General features: G+C 50.6%; 7 protein-coding genes across 7 annotated transcripts; 3 read left to right on the top strand and 4 right to left on the bottom strand.

The window, feature by feature from the left end:
- Positions 1 to 627: 627 nt before the first annotated feature.
- ALTATR162_LOCUS220 (uncharacterized protein) lies at positions 628 to 4,620 on the top strand (the record flags this gene model as incomplete). The annotated part of the gene is made up of 8 exons (XM_043307813.1): positions 628 to 810; positions 865 to 992; positions 1,040 to 1,416; positions 1,461 to 1,957; positions 2,008 to 2,183; positions 2,232 to 3,210; positions 3,257 to 3,602; positions 4,214 to 4,620. 8 exons carry the CDS (start codon positions 628 to 630, stop codon positions 4,618 to 4,620), a joined length of 3,093 nt encoding a protein of 1,030 aa, XP_043163748.1.
- A 1,063-nt stretch (positions 4,621 to 5,683) lies between these two features.
- ALTATR162_LOCUS219 (uncharacterized protein) lies at positions 5,684 to 7,317 on the top strand (the record flags this gene model as incomplete). The annotated part of the gene is made up of 2 exons (XM_043307812.1): positions 5,684 to 5,918; positions 5,966 to 7,317. 2 exons carry the CDS (start codon positions 5,684 to 5,686, stop codon positions 7,315 to 7,317), a joined length of 1,587 nt encoding a protein of 528 aa, XP_043163747.1.
- Positions 7,318 to 7,476: 159 nt separating this feature from the next.
- Positions 7,477 to 8,778, bottom strand: ALTATR162_LOCUS218 (uncharacterized protein; the record flags this gene model as incomplete). Its single annotated transcript, XM_043307811.1, has 2 exons — positions 7,477 to 8,637; positions 8,692 to 8,778. 2 exons carry the CDS (start codon positions 8,776 to 8,778, stop codon positions 7,477 to 7,479), a joined length of 1,248 nt encoding a protein of 415 aa, XP_043163746.1.
- Positions 8,779 to 11,809: 3,031 nt separating this feature from the next.
- On the top strand, positions 11,810 to 13,903 carry ALTATR162_LOCUS217 (uncharacterized protein; the record flags this gene model as incomplete). The annotated part of the gene is made up of 1 exon (XM_043307810.1): positions 11,810 to 13,903. The coding sequence occupies one exon, from the start codon at positions 11,810 to 11,812 to the stop codon at positions 13,901 to 13,903; it is 2,094 nt and encodes a 697-aa protein (XP_043163745.1).
- A 123-nt stretch (positions 13,904 to 14,026) lies between these two features.
- ALTATR162_LOCUS216 (uncharacterized protein) lies at positions 14,027 to 15,318 on the bottom strand (the record flags this gene model as incomplete). The annotated part of the gene is made up of 4 exons (XM_043307809.1): positions 14,027 to 14,764; positions 14,828 to 15,063; positions 15,158 to 15,214; positions 15,270 to 15,318. The coding sequence occupies 4 exons, from the start codon at positions 15,316 to 15,318 to the stop codon at positions 14,027 to 14,029; spliced, it is 1,080 nt and encodes a 359-aa protein (XP_043163744.1).
- Positions 15,319 to 15,915: 597 nt separating this feature from the next.
- Positions 15,916 to 16,599, bottom strand: ALTATR162_LOCUS215 (uncharacterized protein; the record flags this gene model as incomplete). Its single annotated transcript, XM_043307808.1, has 2 exons — positions 15,916 to 16,503; positions 16,561 to 16,599. The coding sequence occupies 2 exons, from the start codon at positions 16,597 to 16,599 to the stop codon at positions 15,916 to 15,918; spliced, it is 627 nt and encodes a 208-aa protein (XP_043163743.1).
- A 1,478-nt stretch (positions 16,600 to 18,077) lies between these two features.
- Positions 18,078 to 19,893, bottom strand: ALTATR162_LOCUS214 (uncharacterized protein; the record flags this gene model as incomplete). Its single annotated transcript, XM_043307807.1, has 3 exons — positions 18,078 to 18,674; positions 18,747 to 19,484; positions 19,531 to 19,893. The coding sequence occupies 3 exons, from the start codon at positions 19,891 to 19,893 to the stop codon at positions 18,078 to 18,080; spliced, it is 1,698 nt and encodes a 565-aa protein (XP_043163742.1).
- Positions 19,894 to 23,601: the final 3,708 nt, after the last annotated feature.

Below are 23,601 nucleotides of genomic sequence, written 5' to 3'. Positions count from 1 at the left end.
GGCACATCCGACAGGTACGCGAACGTTGTGTAAGCTGGATACGCAGGGAGGGCGTTGGCGTAGAATGGATGCTGACGTACTATTCTTGGATCAGGCGCGCTCGTATAGTAGCGTGTGAGCAGTCAAAGAGATGTAGAGATTAGATGATGAAGACGTTTATGATGCATGTGTGAAGTTTTGCATCTGTGCTTCACGCCTGCCAACCGCGTGGGACAGAAGCAATATCACAACGTCATCTCTACTATTCCGTTTTAAGCCTCAGGTGCGTGGCTCGTGTCTGACTAGGGCCGACGCGCGAACTACGGACGACGCGGCTTTGTAGTCTGACGGTACCATGCAGTAGTAGACCTTTCTGTCTGCAACAAGCTTCTGCCTCACCCGCGCGCTGTCCGACACTCGGACACGATTCGATAGTCGGGAAAGTCTGCGACAGTCATCCTCAGGTCCCGGTAGATGTGACCCTCGGCAGCGTTTCATCTCCCTGAGCACTAGACGCTCCGCCAGACCCCTCCGCATAGTCCCAACCACACCCGCCCTCACAAAACAACGCGAACCCCCCGGATATCCGCGAGGGCCCAATTGCCCTACGATATCCACGACTGACGACATAGACGCACCTAACACGCCATGAATCCCGCTCCCAACGCCTTCTACGGGGCCGGGCCGCCCATGATGAACCCTCCACCTCCGCGTCTCTTCGGCAGCGGCAGCTACGACGCTTCGCAGATGCCACCAGGCAACATGTTTGCCCACGACGACATGCACGACGACAACGATGGAAGCGATCCCAAGAGGCGGCGCATTGCACGGGTATATACATGTTGCGATTGGGGAGTAGCATAGTGCCATGCTGACAGGATGCAGGCTTGCGACATGTGCCGGAAGAAGAAGATCAAATGCGACGGCAAGATGCCCTCGTGCACACACTGCCAGAACTACAAGACGGAATGTATCTTCACACAGGTCGAGAAGAAAAGGCAGCCACCAAAGGGGTATGCACTCCACCCCCATTGAGCGCGTGGATGCTGACGATGCATAGCGCCAAGTACATCGAGGGTCTCGAGAACCGACTTGCGCGAATGGAGTCTCTGATGCGCCTCTCTGGCGTCCTACCCGAAGACGACGATGGCAGCACCGATCTGGCCACACTAGAGAGACGACTCGAAGCAAGAGCCGGACGATCGGCTACGCCCAGGGCTAGCATCGGCGAACGACGAGAATCAATGGCACCTCCAACAGGCCAATCGACGGCCACCGGCACACCGGCACAACCAGCTCTCCCCAGTCCAAGGAGTGGCACCGCTTCGCCAGAGCCAGAGGAACAGACGGAAAATCCCAAAGACAAGGAGGAGGACGCGCTTGCCGAGATGATGTGTTCTTTGGTGACGAACAACTGCGGAGAGACGAGATATATCGGTATGCTTTCCAACCTTTGCCACTTTCACACGCTAACCATCTAGGCTCATCGTCTGGTTTCTCCATCTTCTCGCCCAAAGGTATACAGTGGGTGAACGAGAAGACCGGAGACAACTCTTTCCGCGACATGATCTCCACGGCTGCCGTCGAGGACAACAAGTGGATCCAGTGGCGGCCCGACGTATTCCAGGACATCTTCAAGCGCCGAGTTTACAAACAATTACCACCCAAACATGAGGCACTCTCGCTACTCAAGGACTACTTTGAAAACTTCAACTGCATGTTTCCCCTGTTCCACGAACCGACTTTCATGCATCTCGTAGACAAGCACTACTCAAAAGACCCATACGAAGGATCCGGCTGGTGGGCCAGCTTAAACGTCGCCCTGGCCTTCGCACATCGATTGCGTGTCATGAGCAATCTCGTGCCAGCAGAAGAAGATGAAAAGGCGTGGCAATATCTCAAGAATGCAATGAGTGTCATGGTAGAGCTGACCATGCGCAACACTGATCTGCTTAGTGTCCAGGCTCTGCTGGGAATAGTACGTAGCGATAATAGAGTACTGGCCCTTGCCCATCTAACGTTTTCCAGGGTCTTTTCCTTCTAGGAACACCAAACCCACAGCCTACCTACTTCTTCGTTGCCACAGCCATGCGACTTGCACACAGCATTGGTCTCCACAAGAAGGGTGCCAACTTTAGTCTCAACTCCGCCGAGGTTGAGCAACGAAGACGTGTCTTTTGGATCGCTTACATGCTGGACAAAGAGTGAGTCTCGTCGATTTCCCAAAGCTTCACATGACTGACATCGTCAAGTATCTGTTTGCGGTCTGGCAGGCCACCTGTACAAGACGACGACGATATGAACGTCGAGCTACCTAGCGACACTCCACCGGACAATATCGGCAACATTCCCCTCTCGGATGGAAAGGGCACTATGAACCTCTTCCGGCTCATGTGCACCTTCTCTGTGATCCAAAGCAAAGTCTACAAGGGCCTCTACTCCGTAAAGGCATCTAAACAGACAGACGGCGAACTGCTCAACACCATCGGCGAGCTCGATAAAGAATTAGAAGCATGGAAGGACGATATACCACTAGAGTTCAGGCCAGAGCACGACATCAAAGCATCGCATACCCCACTCATCCTCCAAGTCGCAGTACTGCATCTCGGCTACTACAACTGTTTAACTACCATCCACCGCATGAGTGTACACCACGGATACTGGACCAGTCGATTGTCCAACTTTGCGATACAAGGGCTGAATGCCCGACCACTCAACCCGAGAGTCTTCATGTCCGCCCAACTGTGTGTTCAGGCTGCCCGAGCTTCGATACACCTTTTGAAGTACATACCGAAAGGTGATTTATCATGTGTCTGGCTAGTAATCTATTTTCCCGTCACTGCTCTGGTTACGCTCTTCGCAAATATCCTACAAAATCCACAGGACACACGATCACGATCGGATCTCAAGCTGATGAAGCTGGTCGTCAACTTCTTGAATATGCTCAACGACGACCAGGGCAGCGGTAGTGTAAAGCGCATGTGCACAGTCTGTGCTGAGTTTGAGCGCATCGCTACTATTGTACTGGAAAAGGCAGATCGCGAGCACGCATCGCGACGGAAGAGGAAACAAGGCGACAGCGAACAGGACGCGCAAATCGAAGCAACAGCGGCTGAGTTACTCTCGACAGGCCGGACCTCGCATTCGTCACCCCAGCAGGCCACTACTCCTCAGAACAATAACAGCTCAGAAGGCATGATATTCAACCCAGACTTCCAGGGGTTCAACGAGGTAAGCTATACCACAATCAGGCTGAAACCACCGCTAACATGCACAGCCCTTTCCCTTCTCACCAAACTTCACACACGACTCTTTACAACCAAACATCCAAATGAGCCAATACGGCTCACCAGGCATCACTGCCCAAATGCTCCAACAATCACAAAGCCTGCCTATGACAACCGGTGGTGACGTCAACGGCATCAGTTCCAACATCAACGCCATGGCAGGCATGGGTCAGTTCGACCAAACCTTCAACAACGTTCCGCAAGATCTCTGGAAGATGCCGATGACGCTCGAGTGGGACTGGGCAGATATGACTGGTGGGTTCTCGGGATACGAGGACGGCATCAGTATGAATGGTGTGTTGCCAGATTTCTCGAATAATACTGGGCATAGGACGAGTGAGTTCAATCAGGGGGCTATGAATGGGGGTCGGTGATGGGACTTTTGCCACCGAAATTCGCGTTCCACAACATCGATCACTATGTCTCATGCCTTTTGCATCTTCGGGGCACGTTTCGACAAGCGACCAACACTACGATCCGACTTCCCAGCACAAGTTGGGTGCTTCGCTATATACCATTTGTACTACTAGAGATATCTTGACGAATCTTGGCGCTTACGACCTCACGGCCTTGTAAAGTAGTGTTTTAGTTTGACATACACACATTGTAATACTATATCCGTGTTTACAAGCCAAGCTTCAGATGGTGGCGCATGTACGATAACCAAACCTTGGTAGCCCAGCTGCAAGATCGATGATAGGCTGACACTAAAACCACGCTACAGTCAGTAGTCCGGAGATCCTCGCTGTACGCTTTCGTAGCTATGATGCTTACTGACATAATCACAGACTATGTACCCATCTACTCCTTCAAATGCAACTGTGGACCATCCCTGAGAAGATCATGTGGCTCCATTGACCATCGTTCCATTCCTAGTAACCACTTGCTGAACTACCGTCGCATTTCTCGAATTAAGTGATTGTGAAGCATAATGGTAAACATTACAGCCCTCCTGTCCTCGCTCATAACAGCAAATCACATTCTCTCCTACCACAACGTCCTTGACCCATTTGGTCATGTCAGTGTCCGCAATCCAAATACCAATTCAACCTTCTTCATCGCGCTGCAAATCGGGCCAGCAACGGTCTCTTCTCCCACCGATATCGGCGAATACCTCATATCAGACGGCACACCTGTAAACGGCACCAAGGGGGGCTATGCGGAACGTTATATCCACAGCGAGATTTTAAAGCGGTATCCGGACGTTAATGCTGTTGTGCACAGTCATTCTGAAGATGTACTACCCTACACAGTCATTGATACAGCTTTTGAGCCTACGTACCACATGGCTGGTTTCCTGGGTTCTGAAGTACCGAACTTCGATATCGAAGATGTGTATCAGGTGAGCTTCTAGGGTGTGCGGATTGCAAGTGATACATATACTGATTAAGTGTCTTTACAATTGCTAGGATGACGATCCGAGGGATATGTTAGTTAACAGTCCGAGGCTAGGCGCTGCGCTTGCGGAGATGTTTGGGGTCAATGAAACAAGGAGGACGAGTCCTTTGCATACTACGGTCTTGCAGCGCGGGTGAGTACTTTGTCTCTTGTCTTGAACGAACTGCATGGGAGACATGTACTGACTTTGTACACCAACCTATAGACATGGGTTCGTTACTACGGGAGAAAGTGTCGAGCAGGTGACAGATTTCGCGTATTATGCTGCTAGTAATGCTAGAGTGCAGACAAAGGCGTTGCTGCTTGCGGGTGTTGGTGGGAATGGAGGGGTGAAGTATCTGACTGAGCAAGAGCGGAAGGCGACGAATGAGATGAATCGGTGGATTGTGTTCAAGCCTTGGGCGCAGTGGGTCAGGGAGGTGGAGAGGAGTGGGAGGTTTGTTAATGAGTTGGGGACGCCGCCTATCCCGGACCAGTAGGTGAGAAGTAGTTGAGCTGGCCATGGGCGGGGTTTGATGGTTTTTGGTTGGGGAGAGCGGTGGGTAGACTTTGTTCATCAGTTCTGGGGCCTTTGTATGTTGTTCGCTATCTGCGAATCATGGGGTGGATGCCGACCCGTTACAGTAGCGATGTACCACAAGCATGACGCCATTTGCCAAGCCCCCGAGCGGAGGAAGGCGATAGCACGCTCTCTCTTCATAGCCGTTCATCCCCACTCACGTCTTGTCGAAGTTATACCACAAAAGGAAGCTCGATGTGGTCCCAAGACTTTAGCAGCCTGATAGACATTGAAATGCCTGCGAACCTTAGAAGGATGTAAGCATCCGGCTCAACCATCATGTCTGATAACGTGCTTATGCATATATATCACGACTGTCAGGACAAGCATCTGGTGTCTACGTATAAACATACATCGCCTGGAATTTTGAGATTGATGTATCTCGCAACATTTCCCAGACCTTCTAGTAGGTCTCTAAACTTCATCTAGAAAGTCATTGATCGAAAACGAATCAATCGCCATGCGGGCCTCATATAAGCCTCTTTTGGGTTTACTTACACTTCATGTAACGACAGCTATCGCGGATGGCTACGCCAGCAACATAAGACCTGTTACACTTGATGCACCACAAGTGGCAGCCAACTTTCCCAACGTTGAAGGCATTCAGCTATTGTCGCCAGCGTTTATACATCCTGAGAACATACCAGCAACATTCGCCAACGGCACTTCCGGACCAACTCCGCAGCAGGATCTAGGTATGCTCAACTACAACAGTATGGGTGGACTTGCTGACCCTCGGCAGAAAGTTTTGTGAAGAGCCTCACCCAGCGCAACGGTTGGATCACGTACAATGATGAGCTAAAGTCTGAAGAAGGTCGCACGATACCTTATGTAACAGTGACGAATAGCAAGAATAGCAACAAGAAGCTACGTATCTGGATCCAAGGGGGTCAGCACGGGAACGAGCCAGCCGGCGACGAGGGTGTACTAGCACTACTCGGAAAGTTGGCTCACGACTCACAATGGAGCGCGAAGATCCTCGAAAGGATTGATCTTGTCATTCTCCCACGCTATAACGTCGATGGCGTGGAGTATCTGCAGCGACAGCTGGCCTCCAACTACGATCCCAACCGCGATCATGCTGTGCTTGAGCGACAACAGACACGAGCGATCAGAAAGCTGCAATCCGAGTTCGACCCAGACATCTTCCTAGACGATCATGAGTATACAGGCAGCAACCTGGTAGCCGAAAAATACATCCGCGCGCAGGATCTCCTCGTCTCTGCCAACAAGAACCAGAACGTCAACCCTAGCATTCGAGCTTTGAACCAGGACTTTGTTGACGATATCTTCTCAGCTGCTGAGAGTAAAGGCCTCCGAATATTCCCATACTTCACCACCAGCGTGACCAACGGAACCATCACAATCCAAGAGCCTGATGCGACTCCAGTAGCAAACCACAAGGGTGCTGGTAACTACCAGGCCCTGACTTTCCTGCTGGAGACGCGCGGTATCGCCATCGCCGATCAGCACTTCCAGCGACGTGTAGCATCCCAGGTTATTGTCCTAGAGACCATCCTCAACAAAGCTGTCAATGAATTCGACAAGGTATACAGCACTATTGAGAATGGGCGCAAAGCTTTCGTGGATAGCAAAGACGACATCGTCGTTGCATACGAACAGCGCATCACAAACAAGACTTTGCCCTTCATCGACGCATCAACCGGCTCCCTCGTCAACGTAACCGTCCGCTCCAGAAACAGCGATTCCAACATCGTCACTCTTTCCCGCCCCCGACCAAAAGCCTACGTCTTCTCACGCGCCTGGGCAGACGTAGCCGAGCGTCTCCGCATTCTCGGCGTTACCGTCGATGTCCTCCAGGAAGACTTTGTTGGTACTGTCGAAGCGCTTGTAGTAACGACAGCTGAGTTGGCTGAAGCGAAGTTTGAAGGTATTGCGGGTACGACGGTGACGACTAACGCGACGCAGCAGTCTGTTACGATACCGGCTGGTGGCTTTTCTGTTGATACTAAGCAAAAGAATGCTGGGTATGCTTTTGCGCTGTTGGAGCCAGAGGGGGAGGCGAGCCAGGTTTATTATAACAAGATTCCACTGGATGTGGGAGATGAGTATCCAGTGTTTAGGGTTTTGTAGGGTTATAAGTGTGTCATTAGGGCGCAGAGCTACCTGTGGAAAGATTTCGTCTGTCACGAGTAACAACGCGTCGACGCCTAATTTCCTTTGCTGTGTGTAGCTGTGTGGTATACCTTATATTCAGTCCCAGACTCGAAGAATCGCTTCTTCGTTTGTGTACTAAGACGTACTTCCACTGCCCTTTTCTGCCCGATGCATACCCATTTTCACCATCGGACTCTGCATCAACGTCTCCCAATCATGGATGAACAATGACTGCTTTAGCGAGATGTTCATCTCCAACATGCCCCGCTCCAAGACCTCAGCATCATACTCATCAACCGCTTGCTTAAGACCCCGCGTCTGCTCTGGAGAGCCGTAAACTGTGCGCATGGCAGCGACGAAGTTGGCAGCATCTTGGAGTGCATTATTGAGACCCTGTCCTCTGTGTGGCGTCATAGGGTGTGCGGCGTCACCACACAGCGTCATCTTCCCACCCCGGTTATCCCATGCACGAGCCTTTTCCCAGTACGTGCCTTTATCGAGAGGCAGTATGGTGGCAGGATCTATAGCGCGACCAGCAGACCGCCAGGGCTCTGCGTATTCTTCTGCGCGCTTCTTGAAGAGCGACATGCGACCTTCAGGGCTAGATAAGTCCACATCGGTGGGCACACTGGAATCGAGCCACGACTGAAGCACTTGAAAGGTCCACGTCGATGGATCCGAAGGGTTGGGTGCATCTTGTATGGACAACCAGAACATGGTACCATGGTCCGGGTGTATACTCGTGATGAAGAGTTGATTCATATCTCGAATGCGCCTGGCGAGCTCGACATCGAACTTGTACGGGAAGTTGAACATGCTGACGGACGCGTCTGTGAGCTTCGCTGCTTCTGTCCCTACGATGGCTTCTCGAACATGCGATTTTGCGCCGTCGCAGCCTACGAGTACATCACCGGTCGTGCTACTACCGTCTTCGAACGTCACCTTCACCTTGCTATCCTCGTCGACCACCGCACTTGCGAACTTCTTCCCGTATTGCACATCTAGACCCTCGCTGAACAAGTTACGCATCTTCTTACGGCTTACGCGACACGGCTTCTCTGCCGCCATTTCGATGATGAACTCGCCCGTTTTCCCATTGTAGATTGGCAAGCCTGTGACAGAGGCGGGGTTTTGGGTTGGGTCAGCGAAGGCTTCGTGGAAGCGTTCTGTGAGTTCAGAGGGTAGGCATGAAGCGATGTGCGAGCTGCCCCAATGGAGTGTCATGCCCCATTCTCGTGTGCGTGTTTGGTACGTGGTCGAGGTTTCGGACTCGAAGATGGAGAAGGGTATGTTTGCCTGTGTGGTCGTGTTAGCGATGTAGTCGTTTTGTGATGCTGCGGGGTTTCATACCTTCTTCAGCCCTTGGGCAATGAGCAGTCCGCTCGTTCCTGCTCCTACAATGAGGACATGGCTGGCCTTGGTCCCGTTTGGAGACATTGGTTTGGCGCTTTTAGATCATAGGCAGAGATGGCTGCGTCGCCTTAACTTGAGACAACGTAGTCATATTGGCGGGAGGCGCACCAGCCTGCATTCTACCGCTCTTGCAGCTCACTTATCTCGAAGTGGGTTCCCATGGGGTTTAGTCCCGAAGAGAGCGCTGGCATGTTCGGCACGCAAGTCGATGTGGGGTTGTCATCCGGGCACTAGGCGGAACGCGTGTTCGTCGTTCGGCACTTGCTATGTTGCAAGCACGCTAGTTCGTCCCACGCGTCTTCATTCCAACAACCTCATTTACACTTCATCGCCTATCAGACCAATGCACTGTCATTAATGTTAAAACACGATTCGTCTTTGATTCTGCTGGGGAACTCCGCAAGAGCACAGCTTACTACCGCGGAGCCTTATGGCGACCAGATGACAACACTTGCACCGATGCGCAGAGGCTGCATGCCATACAGCTTCTCAGTCGTGCTCAGCGCCACTCATGAGGCTGCCTGAATGCAGCGAATCGAATGAGCCCAGCCTTGGCGGTTTTTTTCATACACTTTCTGTTTACCCCTCCCAACAGCCGTGTCGCAGGACGCTCCTCACTACTCTCTCTATCTACGTATGGTGCTTTACTCCATCTGTATAATCTCTTCTAGATCCTCCCGGACTATTGTTGGTTATGCGTTTACTGCAGCGCTTGTCTGGCTCCATCGACTTCAGACTTGTTGAGCAGTTCGACGGGGACATCCCACCTTATGCTATCCTGTCACACACCTGGGGGTCCGACGTAGACGAAGTCACATTTCTTGGATTACAAGATGAGCAGGTCAAGAACAAGCCCGGATATAGCAAGCTTGCTTTCTGCTCTATGCAAGCTGCTAAAGACAAGCTGGAGTTCTTCTGGGTTGACACATGTTGCATTGACAAGAGCAGTAGCACCGAATTGTCCGAGGCGATCAATTCCATGTTCAAGTGGTATCAAAACGCGGAGAGATGCTATGCCCTTCTCTCAGACGTGGATATTGATGTACCCATCGAGAACATCTCTCAGCAAGAATGGGTGCATATATTCCAGCACAGCAGATGGTTCCAACGTGGTTGGACGTTGCAGGAGATGCTTGCGCCAAAATCTGTCGATTTCTTCTCAAAAGCTGGGAGACGACTGGGAGATAAGGTCACTCTGCTGCAAGCTCTACATCGTAGAACGCAGGTACCTGTGCTAGCCCTCCAAGGCAGTCCGCTGTCACAATTTAGCATTGACGATCGTATGTCATGGATGGAAGGACGTCAAACGAAGAGGGAAGAGGATGCAGCATATTCCCTTTTGGGGCTACTTGGCGTTCACATGTCACTGTTGTACGGCGAGGGACAGGCGAAAGCGTTGGCACGGTTGCGGAGGAAGGCCGAACGTTCGCTGGACGATCGAGCGCCGTCCAAGCCGCCAGCATCGCGTCCATGGACCGTTCCCCATCGGAGCAACAAGAAATTCACCAATCCTATTCTTTTGACACAGGTGTATGAGGTATGCTCTCAGCCAGCGGGCTGCGCAACGCTCTCTGGACCTGGGGGTGTTGGGTATGTATTGCAGCTCTTACATAGTTACAAAACACTGACTCGGGATTCAGGAAGCTGCAAGTCGCCATCGAGTATGCTTATCGGGTCCGAGACCAGACCCCAACAAAATGGGTTTTCTGGATCAATGCAGCAACTCGGGCAACCTTCGAAGAAGGTTATCGCGTGATAGCTGCGGCAACAGGAATCAATGCTATTGACGACCCCACGATTCACCTGATGTCGCAGGTACGCAGGTGGCTGCAAGACGAGTCCAATGGACAGTGGACAATTGTGGTAGATAATATTGTGGACGCAGCTATCTTCTCCTCTACCAGCGCATCTCAAGACCTTGAGTCTGCCTATCCACACTCAACACCGCAAGGATTACCCAGCTTCCTTCCACAATCTCTGAACGGATCAATACTCGCCATTGCTCGAAACCACAATGTTGCGCGACGCATCAAAGATACATATATCAACAACGTAGTTTTCGAAATGCGCAAGCCTACCTGATACGTTCCGCTATATATCTTTATCAACGCAGGCCTTTCAATTCAACCAAACACGTCTTCACCGAACGTCGATAGAAGGAAGTCAATTAAGCTCACGTTAGAGGTCGAGAGAGAGCATGGATATACTAGAAGCTTTACTGGCGGGAGGCGCTCCAGCCTGCATTCTACCGTTGTTGCAGCTTAGCTATCTAGAAGTGGAATTTTATAGGTTTTAGTCTCGATGAGAGTGCTGTAATGTTCGACATGCGGGATAGATTGGAAAGTCATCTGTGCACTATGCAGAATGTGTTCTCGTTCCTTGGCATGCGCTATGCTGCGATTACTAGATGACACTAGTTCGTCCTATGCGTCCTCAGTCGAATCGCCTCATTCAGTATCCATCTCCTTCTACAAAACGCGCTGCTATCAAAGTCTGGACGCGATGCATCGCCGTGTTGCTGATGTCGCAAAGCACAATCTTATCATAAAGCGGACCCTTATAGCATCGAGATGACTGCGCTTGCACGGATGCGGACGGGCTGCATGCCACAGCCTCGTGGCTTTACTTAGAAGGTCGCCTCGAAGCGGGCAAGGCTGACTTTCGCTCATTCAACAAACAACGTGTGAGTGCTCAACAGAGTACAGTGCTGTCAACGAGGTTTAGAAGCGAACCAAAGGCTTCCATGTCCCGCGACACCTGCCAGGCCAATGGCTTGGCTTGACGACACTGCACAATGCAGTACCATAACCCATTTTTGGTTGTCAGATCGCCACCGATTGCCACTCACCAGCTGTCCGGTTCACCGGTGACGCAAGGCCACGACAAGCTTTCTGGCCATGGTCATCCCCACATCCACTACCGCCTTCTTTTTGAGACACCCACACACCTATCCTCTTCTTGTGAGCCTGTTGTGGAGCCTAGTGAGCCTTAGTGCCTTGTGTCATAGCATTGAGGTTCAGATCCTGTCGAGATGACATCCTCTACGCTACAAACAATGGCCCTCTCGATCGTTGCAGGCACCAGTGGCCTCGTTCAACTAGGCCTATCGATCTCTGACATAGCCTTATGTGTCGATTTGGGCAAGAAATTCGGCAACTTCGTTCGTGTAGGTCAAAACGACAATGACCTCTTTGATGTTCTTGGTGAAGACCGAGAAGCTCTGTTCAAAAGACATGGTCTTGTGGACGCACTTGAGATGGAGAAGAGATGGTTCAAGTTGAACATCGTTCACCAGGGCGAAAGGAAACAGGGACCTTCTCATTCGCCGTTACCAGAGGTGAATCAGAGAAGAAAGAAGGAAGATTCTGATGACGGTGTAGACAGATTCACATGGGTCATGGTTGCAATCGTATCAGCGTTGGATGAGTGTTTACCATCGAGTGAAGTTCAGGAGCTCCTTATACGAGTCTTCGTTGAGGTTTTGGCTCGCGACGATGACATCACAACCGCGCTGAGGATAACGATCAAGAAGAACATTGAATCTTGGAGGTCTTTCGGGTGTGCTAGAGAGATAGCACATTCTATACAGAAGGAGATGCGCAAGAGCCTGTCCGATGGGGTGTCTGAGCAGATCTTGAGACGTGCTATCATTCAACTGAACGAGGCGGAGATGGAAGACATGAAGAACATGCTTGTCTGGCTTCTTAATGGAGACGTGACAGTCTTCAGGGCTATGTCTCCGATCACCTTTGCTATTGCTGAAGCTTGGAAGAAGGTCAAGCTTGACCTGTGCACCGACGGAAACCCCATTCATGAACGGCAGGCCTGTGTCACGTACCACCACGAAGGCCAGCTGTTTGAAAGATCCAGATTCAGCACGATACCACCATTAAGGGGACTGGGATCCAAGGCCCTCCAGATCTCCTGGCCTCGCGACAAGCCGGAGTCAATGATTGACGTACTTGGGGTTGGCCGCTCACTGGAAAATACTATGAGCCAAGCCTGGAAGCATGGAGAAGTCGCTGCTGGTGCTCTGAAGTTAATTGGCAAGGCGGATGAACCATATGGATACGCAGCTGAGGTCTACTACATCCTCCAGGTCTCCGACGGTGCACACGTTAGCAAGAGATACAACCCGCACATCGGAATGCTCGCCGACCAAGGCTTTCCCCTAGATACTGAAGAGATACATAAAACGTTGGAGTGGATTCTGATTGGGGAGCCAGCAGACAGCTCGCGATGGCTTCACAATCACGTCGCACAAGACTATCTACTCAAAGTCGACAATGTGGATGTGGTACGCGAGCCGCAATACAATTCAGTATATTTCAAATACCAGGCTTTCATCTTCGGAATATACTACGGGCTTTTGCGACAACTTTTGCACCTCGATTTGGTAGAAGCCATAGCCTTTTTCCATGGAATATGGGGTACATACAGTACGACGTTTCTGGCCATGTGCACCCAACTCGGTCGCTGCCTGAGGAGGGACGAAAAAGCGAGCCGAGCCCACATCCTATATGTGCTTGCAGCAATGTACAACGGCCGTCGCAAGATCTTCAACACGAGTTCAACAATTCCCCGACTCGTTGGTGTCCTCGGACCGATCTCGTTACTTGCGCTACCACTTGTTCGCACGACAGACGATCCAAGTGAAATCTCCAAGATTGCTGTCGTTGATCTCCCAATCGTCGATTTGAACGCCGACAGCGCAGATGGAGATTTGATGGCAAGTGAAGGTGGAGGTATACGTTTCGATCATCCAGGTAGAGACGATGAATGGGTATCGATCACTCAGCCACCTAGTCCTACCAATAAGTGGACTATACATCCGTACATGAGTATGGCATTACGCGGAGGGAGCACTAGTGGCGTGGTCATGGCAGCTCGATGCGGCAAGAGACTTGTTGGGTGGTTCAACCCACTGGCTGCTGATGTGTCATTCCTCAGTACGGCTTATGTGAAGGAGTCGTATAGTGACAGAAAGGTGGATGCCTTTGAGATAAAGGATGAACATTGGGAGGCCAGCAAAGCTTTGCAGCATTTTCGGAACGACCAGGCTACGAATTTGGTGTTGTGCGTTCTCATGGCTCTCCTAGTTTGCGATATGCCGCTGCTGGTTTCTATGCCGAGCAAGGCGAAGAAATAGCTATTGCCAGGTCTTCTAGCGAGTTCTGTGGAGCGTTCGATAGATTGCAAGCACAAAAACAGGGTATAGTCATTCCGTAGTCATCGTGGACGGTTCTCTACTTCGTTCTTAGCATCAGTAGAATTACAATTTACTTCCATTCGTAGTCTTTACGACAAATCCTAGCCTCGGGAAATGCACCCTAACATCTAACTCTGCCTTTTCATTCGGTTTGATAATCACCTCTTCGCTCCCAATCTTGATCAATGTACCCGTTGTAGGATTACCACGCCCAGTATCATCCGGCACGATGCTTACACCCACTCCTGGCACCAATCCTCTCTGAGTATCGAGCGAAACATGTTGACCCACCGCCGTAGGAATAAGCAAGTCTTGATCGCATAGCAGCGGTGTCTGTCGAAGCGCGTTCTTCCACCGAGTATTAGTCTCAGGAACTGTTGTTTGTACATCCGGTAGACCGTCGATGTAAGCCTCAAACGCCTTGAACCATCTCATCAAGCCCGGATATCTCTTCTCATTGAACACTTGTCCCACGAGGTCATCATCGGTATCAACCGTTCCACCACCACTGAGATTGTATATGCCTTTCCCAGCAGCGATGTCGATACCCCATCTTAGTTGATAGTACAAACTTATATCAGCGAGCGACGGCGTTTTTGTCGGCATAGCCCATGTACTAGACCGGAACATGGGTTCCAAAAGCGATAGATGCAGATCCAGATTCGACAGATGGATTGGAATTTTAGACTGAAGCTTATCTGGTGAAAGAGGATGTCCAATGAGCTGAGCGCGGTCTTTACCGAAGTCTGACGCCCAGACGGTAGAAGGGATGAAGCCTGTAGTTGTCCGGAACAACGGTTTCTGTTCAATAATTACGAACGTGATCAGCGTGTATACTCCAACCTCAACCTCACGAAGACTTACGTCAGTCCAGAAACTTGCGAAACCCCTCACCAGCCCACGATATGTCCACTCGCTCACACCCTCAATCACGGGATACACAGTGCCCCAACCCTGGTCCGCCGGGAAGAAATGCTCCAGTGCCTCGATGATGAGTGATGTGTCGCAGTATATCTCTCTGCCAATGGCGAGGATAGGTATCTTGCGGTATGAGAGAGCGAATGTTGATGTTATGAGAGGTCGAGGTAGCATTGATGGGACTGTTACATATGCTTCAGGAAGGACGGTTAGTGATTAGATGATTTGTTCGAGCGTTTGCGTACTTGGGTGGTAGAGGGTAGGGAGCAGGCTTACAAAAGGGTATTTGTTTGATACGCAGTGTTAGTCGTACTTTGTTCGTGAAGGGGCTTGCTGTGCTTTGGTCAATTTAGGAGGCTTTTGGGATGCACCGGGGGTGGTTGTTCACAATCGTAGCCGAATAGGATGACTGGCGGGGGGTCGGTCGATGGTGCCATGTCGCCTTTTCTGGAAGAGAGATATTCTCCCTTCTTCTTTTTCGCCGAATAGATCTGGTTACAGGAACATAATCAGGAATGCAATAGAGAAGGGTCACGATATAGTCGTACCCCGCGCTCTGCTCAAGAGCCGAGGTTCTAGTCAAGACGCGACAGAACGTACCGTTTCCGTTCGACCTTGGTTGTATTTCCGGGAGCTTTGATAGAGCCGGGCCAATCACCTGATTTTTACATTTACAGCTCTTGGAAAGAAGGCAAGCTAGAACGAGTCTATTTTACAATACCCAGCAGGAAGCTCCTCTAAGGAGGTTGACTCGTGACACGAGGTATCAATATACGTAGCGCATGGGCTGAGTGATTGGAGTTGCGCCCACAAGCCAACGCAGAGGCAGATGTTGCGTTGATAGACATGCGACCAGGAACTTTTGGGATAGAAACATGCTTTTGCTGTGGTATCGAAATCATGTCCGTGATGTACCAAAATATAGGACGCCAAACTCCATGACTATATGGTTCGTACGACACAGCCCACTCCTGTCGGAAATGTGTTCAGTGAGGGTCGAAACAATCACTCCGTGTCGTTGAAAGGTACTAGTCCTACTCGTCAACATCCATAGCTTCAACACCGCCACCAACCTTCCTCTTCAACATCTTCTTGGTCTTGCTCCTAGTCTTGGGCGTCGTTTCCTCAAGCTCACTAAGCTCGCTCTCCTCAGCCTCAAGCTCCTTCCTCCTTGCCGCAACCTTCTCCTTGACCTTCTGCACATCGACCTCCATATCCTCTTGCTCAACCTCCTCCTTGGCGAACCTCTCGCTCGGCGGCAGCAGATGCTGGTTCTCTTCAACCAACTTCCTGTCCTCCTCACGCTGTCTCTGCTTGTTACCACGCATGCGAGCCTTGTAGAAGGCGCGCTCTCTCCTCTGTCGGATCTCGGATACGCGGCCCATGGCCTTGAGGGTGGTCTGGATGAGATCGCGGTTGTACCGGACGGGCACGTTGCGGCGCTGGGCGAAGGTGAGGGTGGAGTCGACGGTCATTTCCTTGTTGTGCGCGCGGCGGAAAGACTTGGTCCAGGCGAGCTTGCGGGGGTTGCGCTTCATTTTGAAGTTCTTGTGGCATTTCGATTTGCAGAAGCGGAAGGCTTTTGCGTCGTTGCGCACAAAGGTTATGCCCTTGGACGGGTACTGTTGCATTGTTAGTACGTTGTCTTATGAAGATAGAGAGGGCTTAGCTAGACATACGACCGGCGAAGAGCAGAAGTAACAGGTTTCGATTCTCATCTTGTCGTGGTGGCGCGATTACGATCGCGTTCGTTCTTGTCGTAAGGAAGGTATGCGATCGGGTGTGTAAGGGTCGACCACGCTTCACGAGAGTTGGCGATGGTGAGGCGGCGTCGTGGAAAAGGTGTGGAGTTGAGGTTCGAGAAGTTCGGCCGGCTCGAAATTTTGGGTGGCCCGTGCATATCTACCCACCTGCCATTCTCGCCCGCCAATTGCGATGCATGTCGACCGAGACACCTCCGCAAATTTCCTTCCGACCACTTTGCCGCCGCTATTCCCCCAAGCATCTTCCATTTGACGTATCCCCATATCTGTCACCGCATCGCGAACGTCGAAACTCCCACGAGTGCAGCAACGAAACCATATAGTTTGGGAGAGTAAAAAGACATGTCTGCCTGGGTTTGGATCTTGGGCGCTGGTGCCACAGCTTTCTTCGTATGACTCCCTACCTTGAGAGTGCCGTCTGGGGCAGTCTGCATGTAGAACTGCGGGGGTGCGCTTTATTATGGACAAGTACGTGTACTGACCGATGTGAATAGGGTCGCGCAGCACTCGTGGCATTGCGGAGATCAGGTGGTGGTGCCGGAGCATTAGGACGTGGATACTACAAGGGCGGCTTTGAGCCCAAGATGACACGGAGAGAAGCTGCGCTCATACTAGAGATGCCGTACGTCTACCCCACCAACACATGTCTGAGAACCACAACGAATGACTGACTGAACCCAGCGAGCGCGGCATTACGAAAGAACTCCTACGAAAGAAGCACCGATCGCTCATGCTTCTGAACCACCCGGATCGAGGCGGTAGCCCATACCTAGCGACCAAGGTCAATGAAGCGAAAGAATTACTGGAGAAAGAAGTGAAGGGATGAACAAGAGGTGGATGATGTGTATACCAAGACTTTGTACTATATCACGGCATGATTCTCAGCATCAGCATGGCGTTGGACTGAATATGATTAGCGACTTGACGACCCCCCATATCTTTTCCTTGCTATTGTGTCATATGAGCAGGCCGTGATGCAAGCACGCTAGCCGTGATAGATGGAAATACTGCTACACACCGCTTCATCTATGAGTGTCGGAGCGTGTAAAATGTAACAAGATCTGGGTGTGTTGTGAGCAACGAGATTCGATACCGACGGAGAGACAAGCGAATTGATCAAACTTCAAAGAGCTACCTATACAAGACGAGGTTTGAGATCATAAAGAATTGGTACGTGATTAACTGTTGTTTGGAGCAAGCGCTAATACTGTCTGATGGTACATACTAAAGCTCTAGGATAATCTGTTAATCATTACCCTTGCAGCCGTTCGTCTATCCTCCTACGGCTTTGACGACCTTGTTATTGTTTCAACAGCGCGCGCGTACCCAGATCGGGGTACTGAAGGTGGCGTACCATTCGTGCCCATCATTATCAGCCGGATTATCAAAGTACTCGAACTTCCAAAACGTCGTGACGAGTCCATAGCAGTTGTCTAGATTAGGCCGAAGAGTTTTTCCACCATGATCCCAGGTGGCGAGGCCGGCACCCTCAATCTTACACCGTCCATGAGTCCCCTTGTACCAGCCCTCGCATCGGCCGTAAGGATTTTTTGGCCATGGCCAGGGGCGATTGCTGCGGCGGAGGTTGAGCTCATACTTGTAGTCTCTGTCCCCGCGGAACATCGTCCGCCACCCTTCCAGTTCATGGGGTTGTCGGAAGTATCGCACGAGTTGATGAGCTTCTTCACAAACTCGACGCATTGGTCTTTATCGAATGCCGATACACTATTCCCTAAAGTGACAACATAGTCATGTTCTTCTGGCGTGCTTACGTCGTAGCTCTTGGGGTAACTCCAGTTGATCGAGTTTTTGGGGTGTTTCTCTTCAACCTCCTTGCAGAAATCCTCAAAATTCTCATCCGTACGATTGTCACTGACGTAGAACTTGCTACCAGTTTTCGAGAAAAACGTAAACTCATTTGTGCCAGTGCACGCGGGCGAGTCGACACCAAGAACGATGGAGTGCAGGTCCATGAGTTCAGCGAGGGCAAAGGAGGCTATAGTAGTGTGGCCGGCCACGTTTGGGTGGAACTGCGCGTATTAGTGGGGAGTACATGGGTAATTATCTGCGTGAAGACAGATGATACTCGCATTTTGGCCAACGTGGTCGGGCGTATCCATGCCCAAGGTCATGTCGGCGCCGCCGTCCCCAGGGCAGCCTAGTGGTGAGGGCGCTTGGGGGTCAAGTTTGTGCCTGATGGCAGCGCGAGGGTGGGGTGACTTGAAAAGGATAGAGTCGTAGAGTGTGCGCTCGAGTCTTCTGTCGTGTGCCTCCATCATGGCCTTGATTCGATTAGCCTGGCATTTCTCTGAGTTGGAGAGCCTGGACGAGTTCAGCATCTCCTCAAGATCCATGTCGCGCTTTCGTAGCTCAGTCCGTTCGAACTCGCCTGACCATCCAAACCAGGAGTCTGAATCAGGCTTGATGAAGTGCATGTCCGGCTGTTTGGGATCCGGGTAGTCGCCGTTGCTGCTAGGCGAGCACATTCGGGGCATCGGGAACAGTAGAGACCCAGTCATCCCATCCGGCGTAGCCAACCTTGTAATTGGTCTTGTCACTCTTGGTGGCGTCGTCGGCGGCGTCACGGATGGGCTAGTTGATGTCAAGGGCCAGCTGATTGAAGTGTTGCGGCGTGAGATGGTAAGAGCCCGGTAAGTGGCGCCTAATGGGAAGAACCAAAAGACGTCCCACGACTGTTGATCGAGATTGTCCGTGGTAGAATCGAAGAACTGGGCGTAGCCGTTAACAGCGACGACGCCACTCTTTTTCATCTTCTCGTCGAGGGCTTCCAAAATCTCTTTGATGTTGCCCTTGATGATTGGCTTTGCATTTTCTTGGGCCTTTACTATGACAGTTTCGCAGGCGGAGGTCTTTCCGTAGGGTAACATAATACGGTCCGCGATGATTTTTCTTAGACGGGTTGTTCCCGCCGGAGGCAAAAGTGACAAAATCAAGCTTGCCCTTCAAGGTCTTGGCCTGCTGGCAAATCTGTTCAGAATGATCGCCGATGCAGGCGAGGTACTGGAAGCCGCCATCTTTTTCGACATGGGCGCCCAACTGCGCCTCCATAACTTTAGGGTAGGCCATATCATATCTAGAACACTTCCAGTTGTCGCGAACCTTGTCTAAGCCACTAGGCTCTTTTACAGCTACCTCGCCGGCAGTGATCCTGTGGCCAAGTGATCTTCCGGCACCGATGCCAGGTGTGTAGCTGTCGCCGATGGCTGCCCAGCGCTTGATCCATTCCATACTGCTGGGATCGCTGTCTCGCTTGAGGAGAGGAGATGAGACCGAAGAAGAGGACCAGCTGGCAGGCGAGCCAGGTTTTGGGTGTAGGTGTTTTCCTACGCTCCTACTATGTTTTTTCATGTTGCGCATGGTGTGGCACGTAGCCCTCGGCCACCCTAATCAGGACCGATAGGCCCATGATCAGTTCGAACATCATGAAGGTCGGTATAGCTGGATGAGAATGAGCGACATGAACGGAGAACGAGTGTATGATAGAGAGTGTAAGGCCAACGTTGTGGACGAGTGAGATGAGTTGATGAAATACGAGTCTATAGTCGCAGGACCGAAAGAGACTGGAAAAAAGTAGCTCACGGAAGATGTTCAAACATACAAATGTGGAGATACTCTGTTGTCGCCTTAACGCAACCCCAGATATTCTGGCCAAATCTGAATCATGAATATCGCTAATGAGGATACAAGGTATAATCTCTCATATGCAGGGTGAGAAGACTAAGTCAGATGGGGCAGGCGGAAGGGTGCACCATGCCAGCCAACTCTACATGTTGTCCCTGAGAACTTACTATCGAAGTCTTGGCCTCAAAGTGGATACAATTGTACATTCTCATGTCTTTGAACAAAGCACGCCGCTAACAAGGTGGGTCCCTTTCGCACAGAACTCCCGTTCTTGTAGGGTCGGTGGAGAGTGTAGGGGATTTTTACGGTCAGTGGCGGTCAATGATGATTTGTATTCAACTACTAGCTCCATTGCAGGGGTTCCTATATTAGCAAGGAAGCGGACATGGCGGCCGCTCCCTTTATCGCCCCGCCCCAACTCCACGCCTTTGAACACATGACCTGGTTCCTCCCACTTTGGCAGCCGGAGCTCTATGAGCTTGTCTCTCCCTTCCTGAACTCTTCATTATCCGTTTCCCATCTAAGATTGTCATAATGGCGAAACTCAGAGCATGGTTAACGAAGCATCTGGTTTCCAGAGCGGATCGCGAAAAGCGATTCACAGACCAGCTACCATTCCTCGTCTCGCCATGACGTCCTCTTACGTCGACCTCATGTGATATACCGGCATGCCTTTTCTTTCAGCTGCCCCACGACATCCGCAGTATTATCATTTCCATGGTCTTCAGTTGGCGTATCCTCCATATGGACCTCGCACAGCAAGAGAAAGCATGGCAATGGAGAGGGTGCTTCTGCAATCGGAATAACCCAAGGCTACTGCCATTTATGGGATACAATTGGATCGGACCGTGGAACGATGGGTGCATAGAGGATATGGAATACTGTGAGTGCGTATGGAACACCAGACCAGAGGCGTTCGAAGGGGCAAAAAGAAATTCTACATTGGGATTATGGGGTTCCTGCTGTCGTGCAGGCAGGCGCGTACACAGAAGGCATCGATGTTTTGTACTCTGTCAATTGCAACAGCATGGAAAGCGAAACCTTGCTCCTTAACCTTCCTAGGCTTATCATACACAACCGGCTCGCATAATTTACGTCCCTCGAGATAGTCGTCCGTGCACACTGTGTCGAGCAAGATAATGGCCATTTCTCTTACATCCTGAACCATCTGGAAGCTATCCTCGACAATAACGTCAAGCACTGCCATCGCCTCCATACATTCTTCTTGTCCTTCATTGTAGAACGAAGGCATGGTCACGACCTACTCGAAGGCCTTGCGTTGCCCTTGGAAGATACCTTCTGTAGATCCATGCAGTTGCGCAACATGAGGGTTGAGCTGCCTTACCGAGATTATGTCCGGGTACCTACCTCCGAGCTTATGATGTATTATCTACGCGAAGAACCGGCTACGGTTGATTGATTGATCGATTGTAGTTTTACGCCTATTATACAGTCTCCTAGGGGACATTTAGGCGAGTACCGCCGCACGCTTACAGCCTGCACGCTAGTTCGTAGTACTTAGTCTATAGATAAATAGTGTCACGGCGCTAGCTGGTGAGGAACGCCAAGAGTGGCGCCTACACTGATTGGCCGCACAGAATCCGGATGCTGACTAGCGCACCCAAATTCTGCGGCACTAAAATTCCTGCGCGAACGCGTCCCGTCGTAAGCTCCTAGAGCTACGTCCTTATCCTAGCCTAACCTAGTACTGTTAGCTATACGTAGTAAATACATTAATTACGTGCACCTATCTTCCCTACCTGCTGCCCCTGTAACAAATAGTCTGCTAAATAAGTTTTAATACTATCTAGTCTATAGTAATACGCATAAGTGTAGTAGTAGTATATATAAGAAGTGTTAATACATAGGTAGAGCAACACGACGCGATTAGACAACTTAATATAACGTAGTTTACAAGCGAGTAACGTATCTAAGCGAGTAATGCACTTTTGCTAAGACCCTACTAAACTTTGATTAAGTCGTAATGCCTTAACGCAACAGCGTAAAAATAATCTTATATAAAGTAGATATATAGCTTACGATACAGGCTATTTAAAGAGACGCGACACTAACGACGCGACGCGCTAGAGCTATCTATAGCGTCTCTAAAGTAACACTACAAAGGCGACTCGCTAGGACGCCTTAACAACGCGATTACGCGCTTAACTTAATAGCTCATTAAGGATCTAAAGAGGTAGTAATTGTTAGGCATGTTCTTAAGCTAGTAGAGTAAGGATATCCGCCTAGGCTTACCAACGTTAAAGAGATAGCTAATTCTTTACTTAAGATCTATAATTAGAAGCTAGTTAGCAAGAAGTAGTGTGAGGAGTAGTTAGGCAGGCACTGAGATATCAGTATAGGCTTGTATTGAGACGAATCCTTAAGGAGCTATCAAGCCTCTTAGAGGGATGATATATACCTACGTCACGTGATTATGGCTGGAATCCGACGGTCCCCCGAAGGGTTCCCTAAGCTCACTAGTCTGTGGTGGAATCCGTGGTAATAGAACATCGTGACAATAGCCCCCCTTCTTAAGAGTCGTCCTAACTCTTACAACGGTTTTTTGAATGTCAGCGCAATATTTTTTCGCTTAGACCCCGCCCGCGCTTCACGTTACCGTGTCGCTGTTGCGTTGTCTAATTACTGCCCGTTGTTATCCCGCCCCCAAACGCTAGGGGCATGTAAAAAACCCTAAAAGGGAAAAAAATTTTACATGCCCGGCACCGGGTTGCCTACCGCAGCCATTACCTAGCTATCCCCTAGCTTTACCGCGGTAAATAATAAGGTGTTTAGCCTGTTTGTCTTATAACTATCTAGCACGTAGCTTAGTGTTTCGTAGTTTTTTAAAGTGTTAAGCGCATTTTGCTGGTTTGGACCCATAGTAAGGCAAGCGGTAAGGCACCGCTGGACTACAGAGCCCCCTGGGCATATAAGAGCGCGAGGTAATAGGGTATAAGTTGCAGTGTTTTGGAATCTTTTCTGCATCAAACCCTTTTATCACAACGACAATAACAGTTTACGCATTAACACCACAAAACTATCTACGCCAGCACTATTCCGGCGCGCCCCCCAACAGCATCCCGTTCTACATCTATAACCGCCTTAACCTGGCCTACCTTTGCTGTGGTTCGCCTGCAGTCTTGCCTTGTAGCGCTGTTACCGTTAGAAGCCAAGGTTAGCAACGGGACAAAAAGGGAGCCCGGGCCCTTTTATAGAGGACGAGTTCTGCAAGCGCAACAGCCCTATAGTGTCTGTAGTAGTTATCGTAAGGTTTTAAAGTTGGTTGTTCTCCTGTAAGTGCAGTTACTATTGTAA

Source organism: Alternaria atra, assembly GCF_907166805.1.
Source record: "Alternaria atra isolate CS162 genome assembly, contig: 19, whole genome shotgun sequence".
NCBI classification, from domain to species: domain Eukaryota; kingdom Fungi; phylum Ascomycota; class Dothideomycetes; order Pleosporales; family Pleosporaceae; genus Alternaria; species Alternaria atra.
The sequence above is the reverse complement of the archived record's forward strand: the minus strand, read 5'-3'. Positions and strand labels throughout refer to the sequence as shown.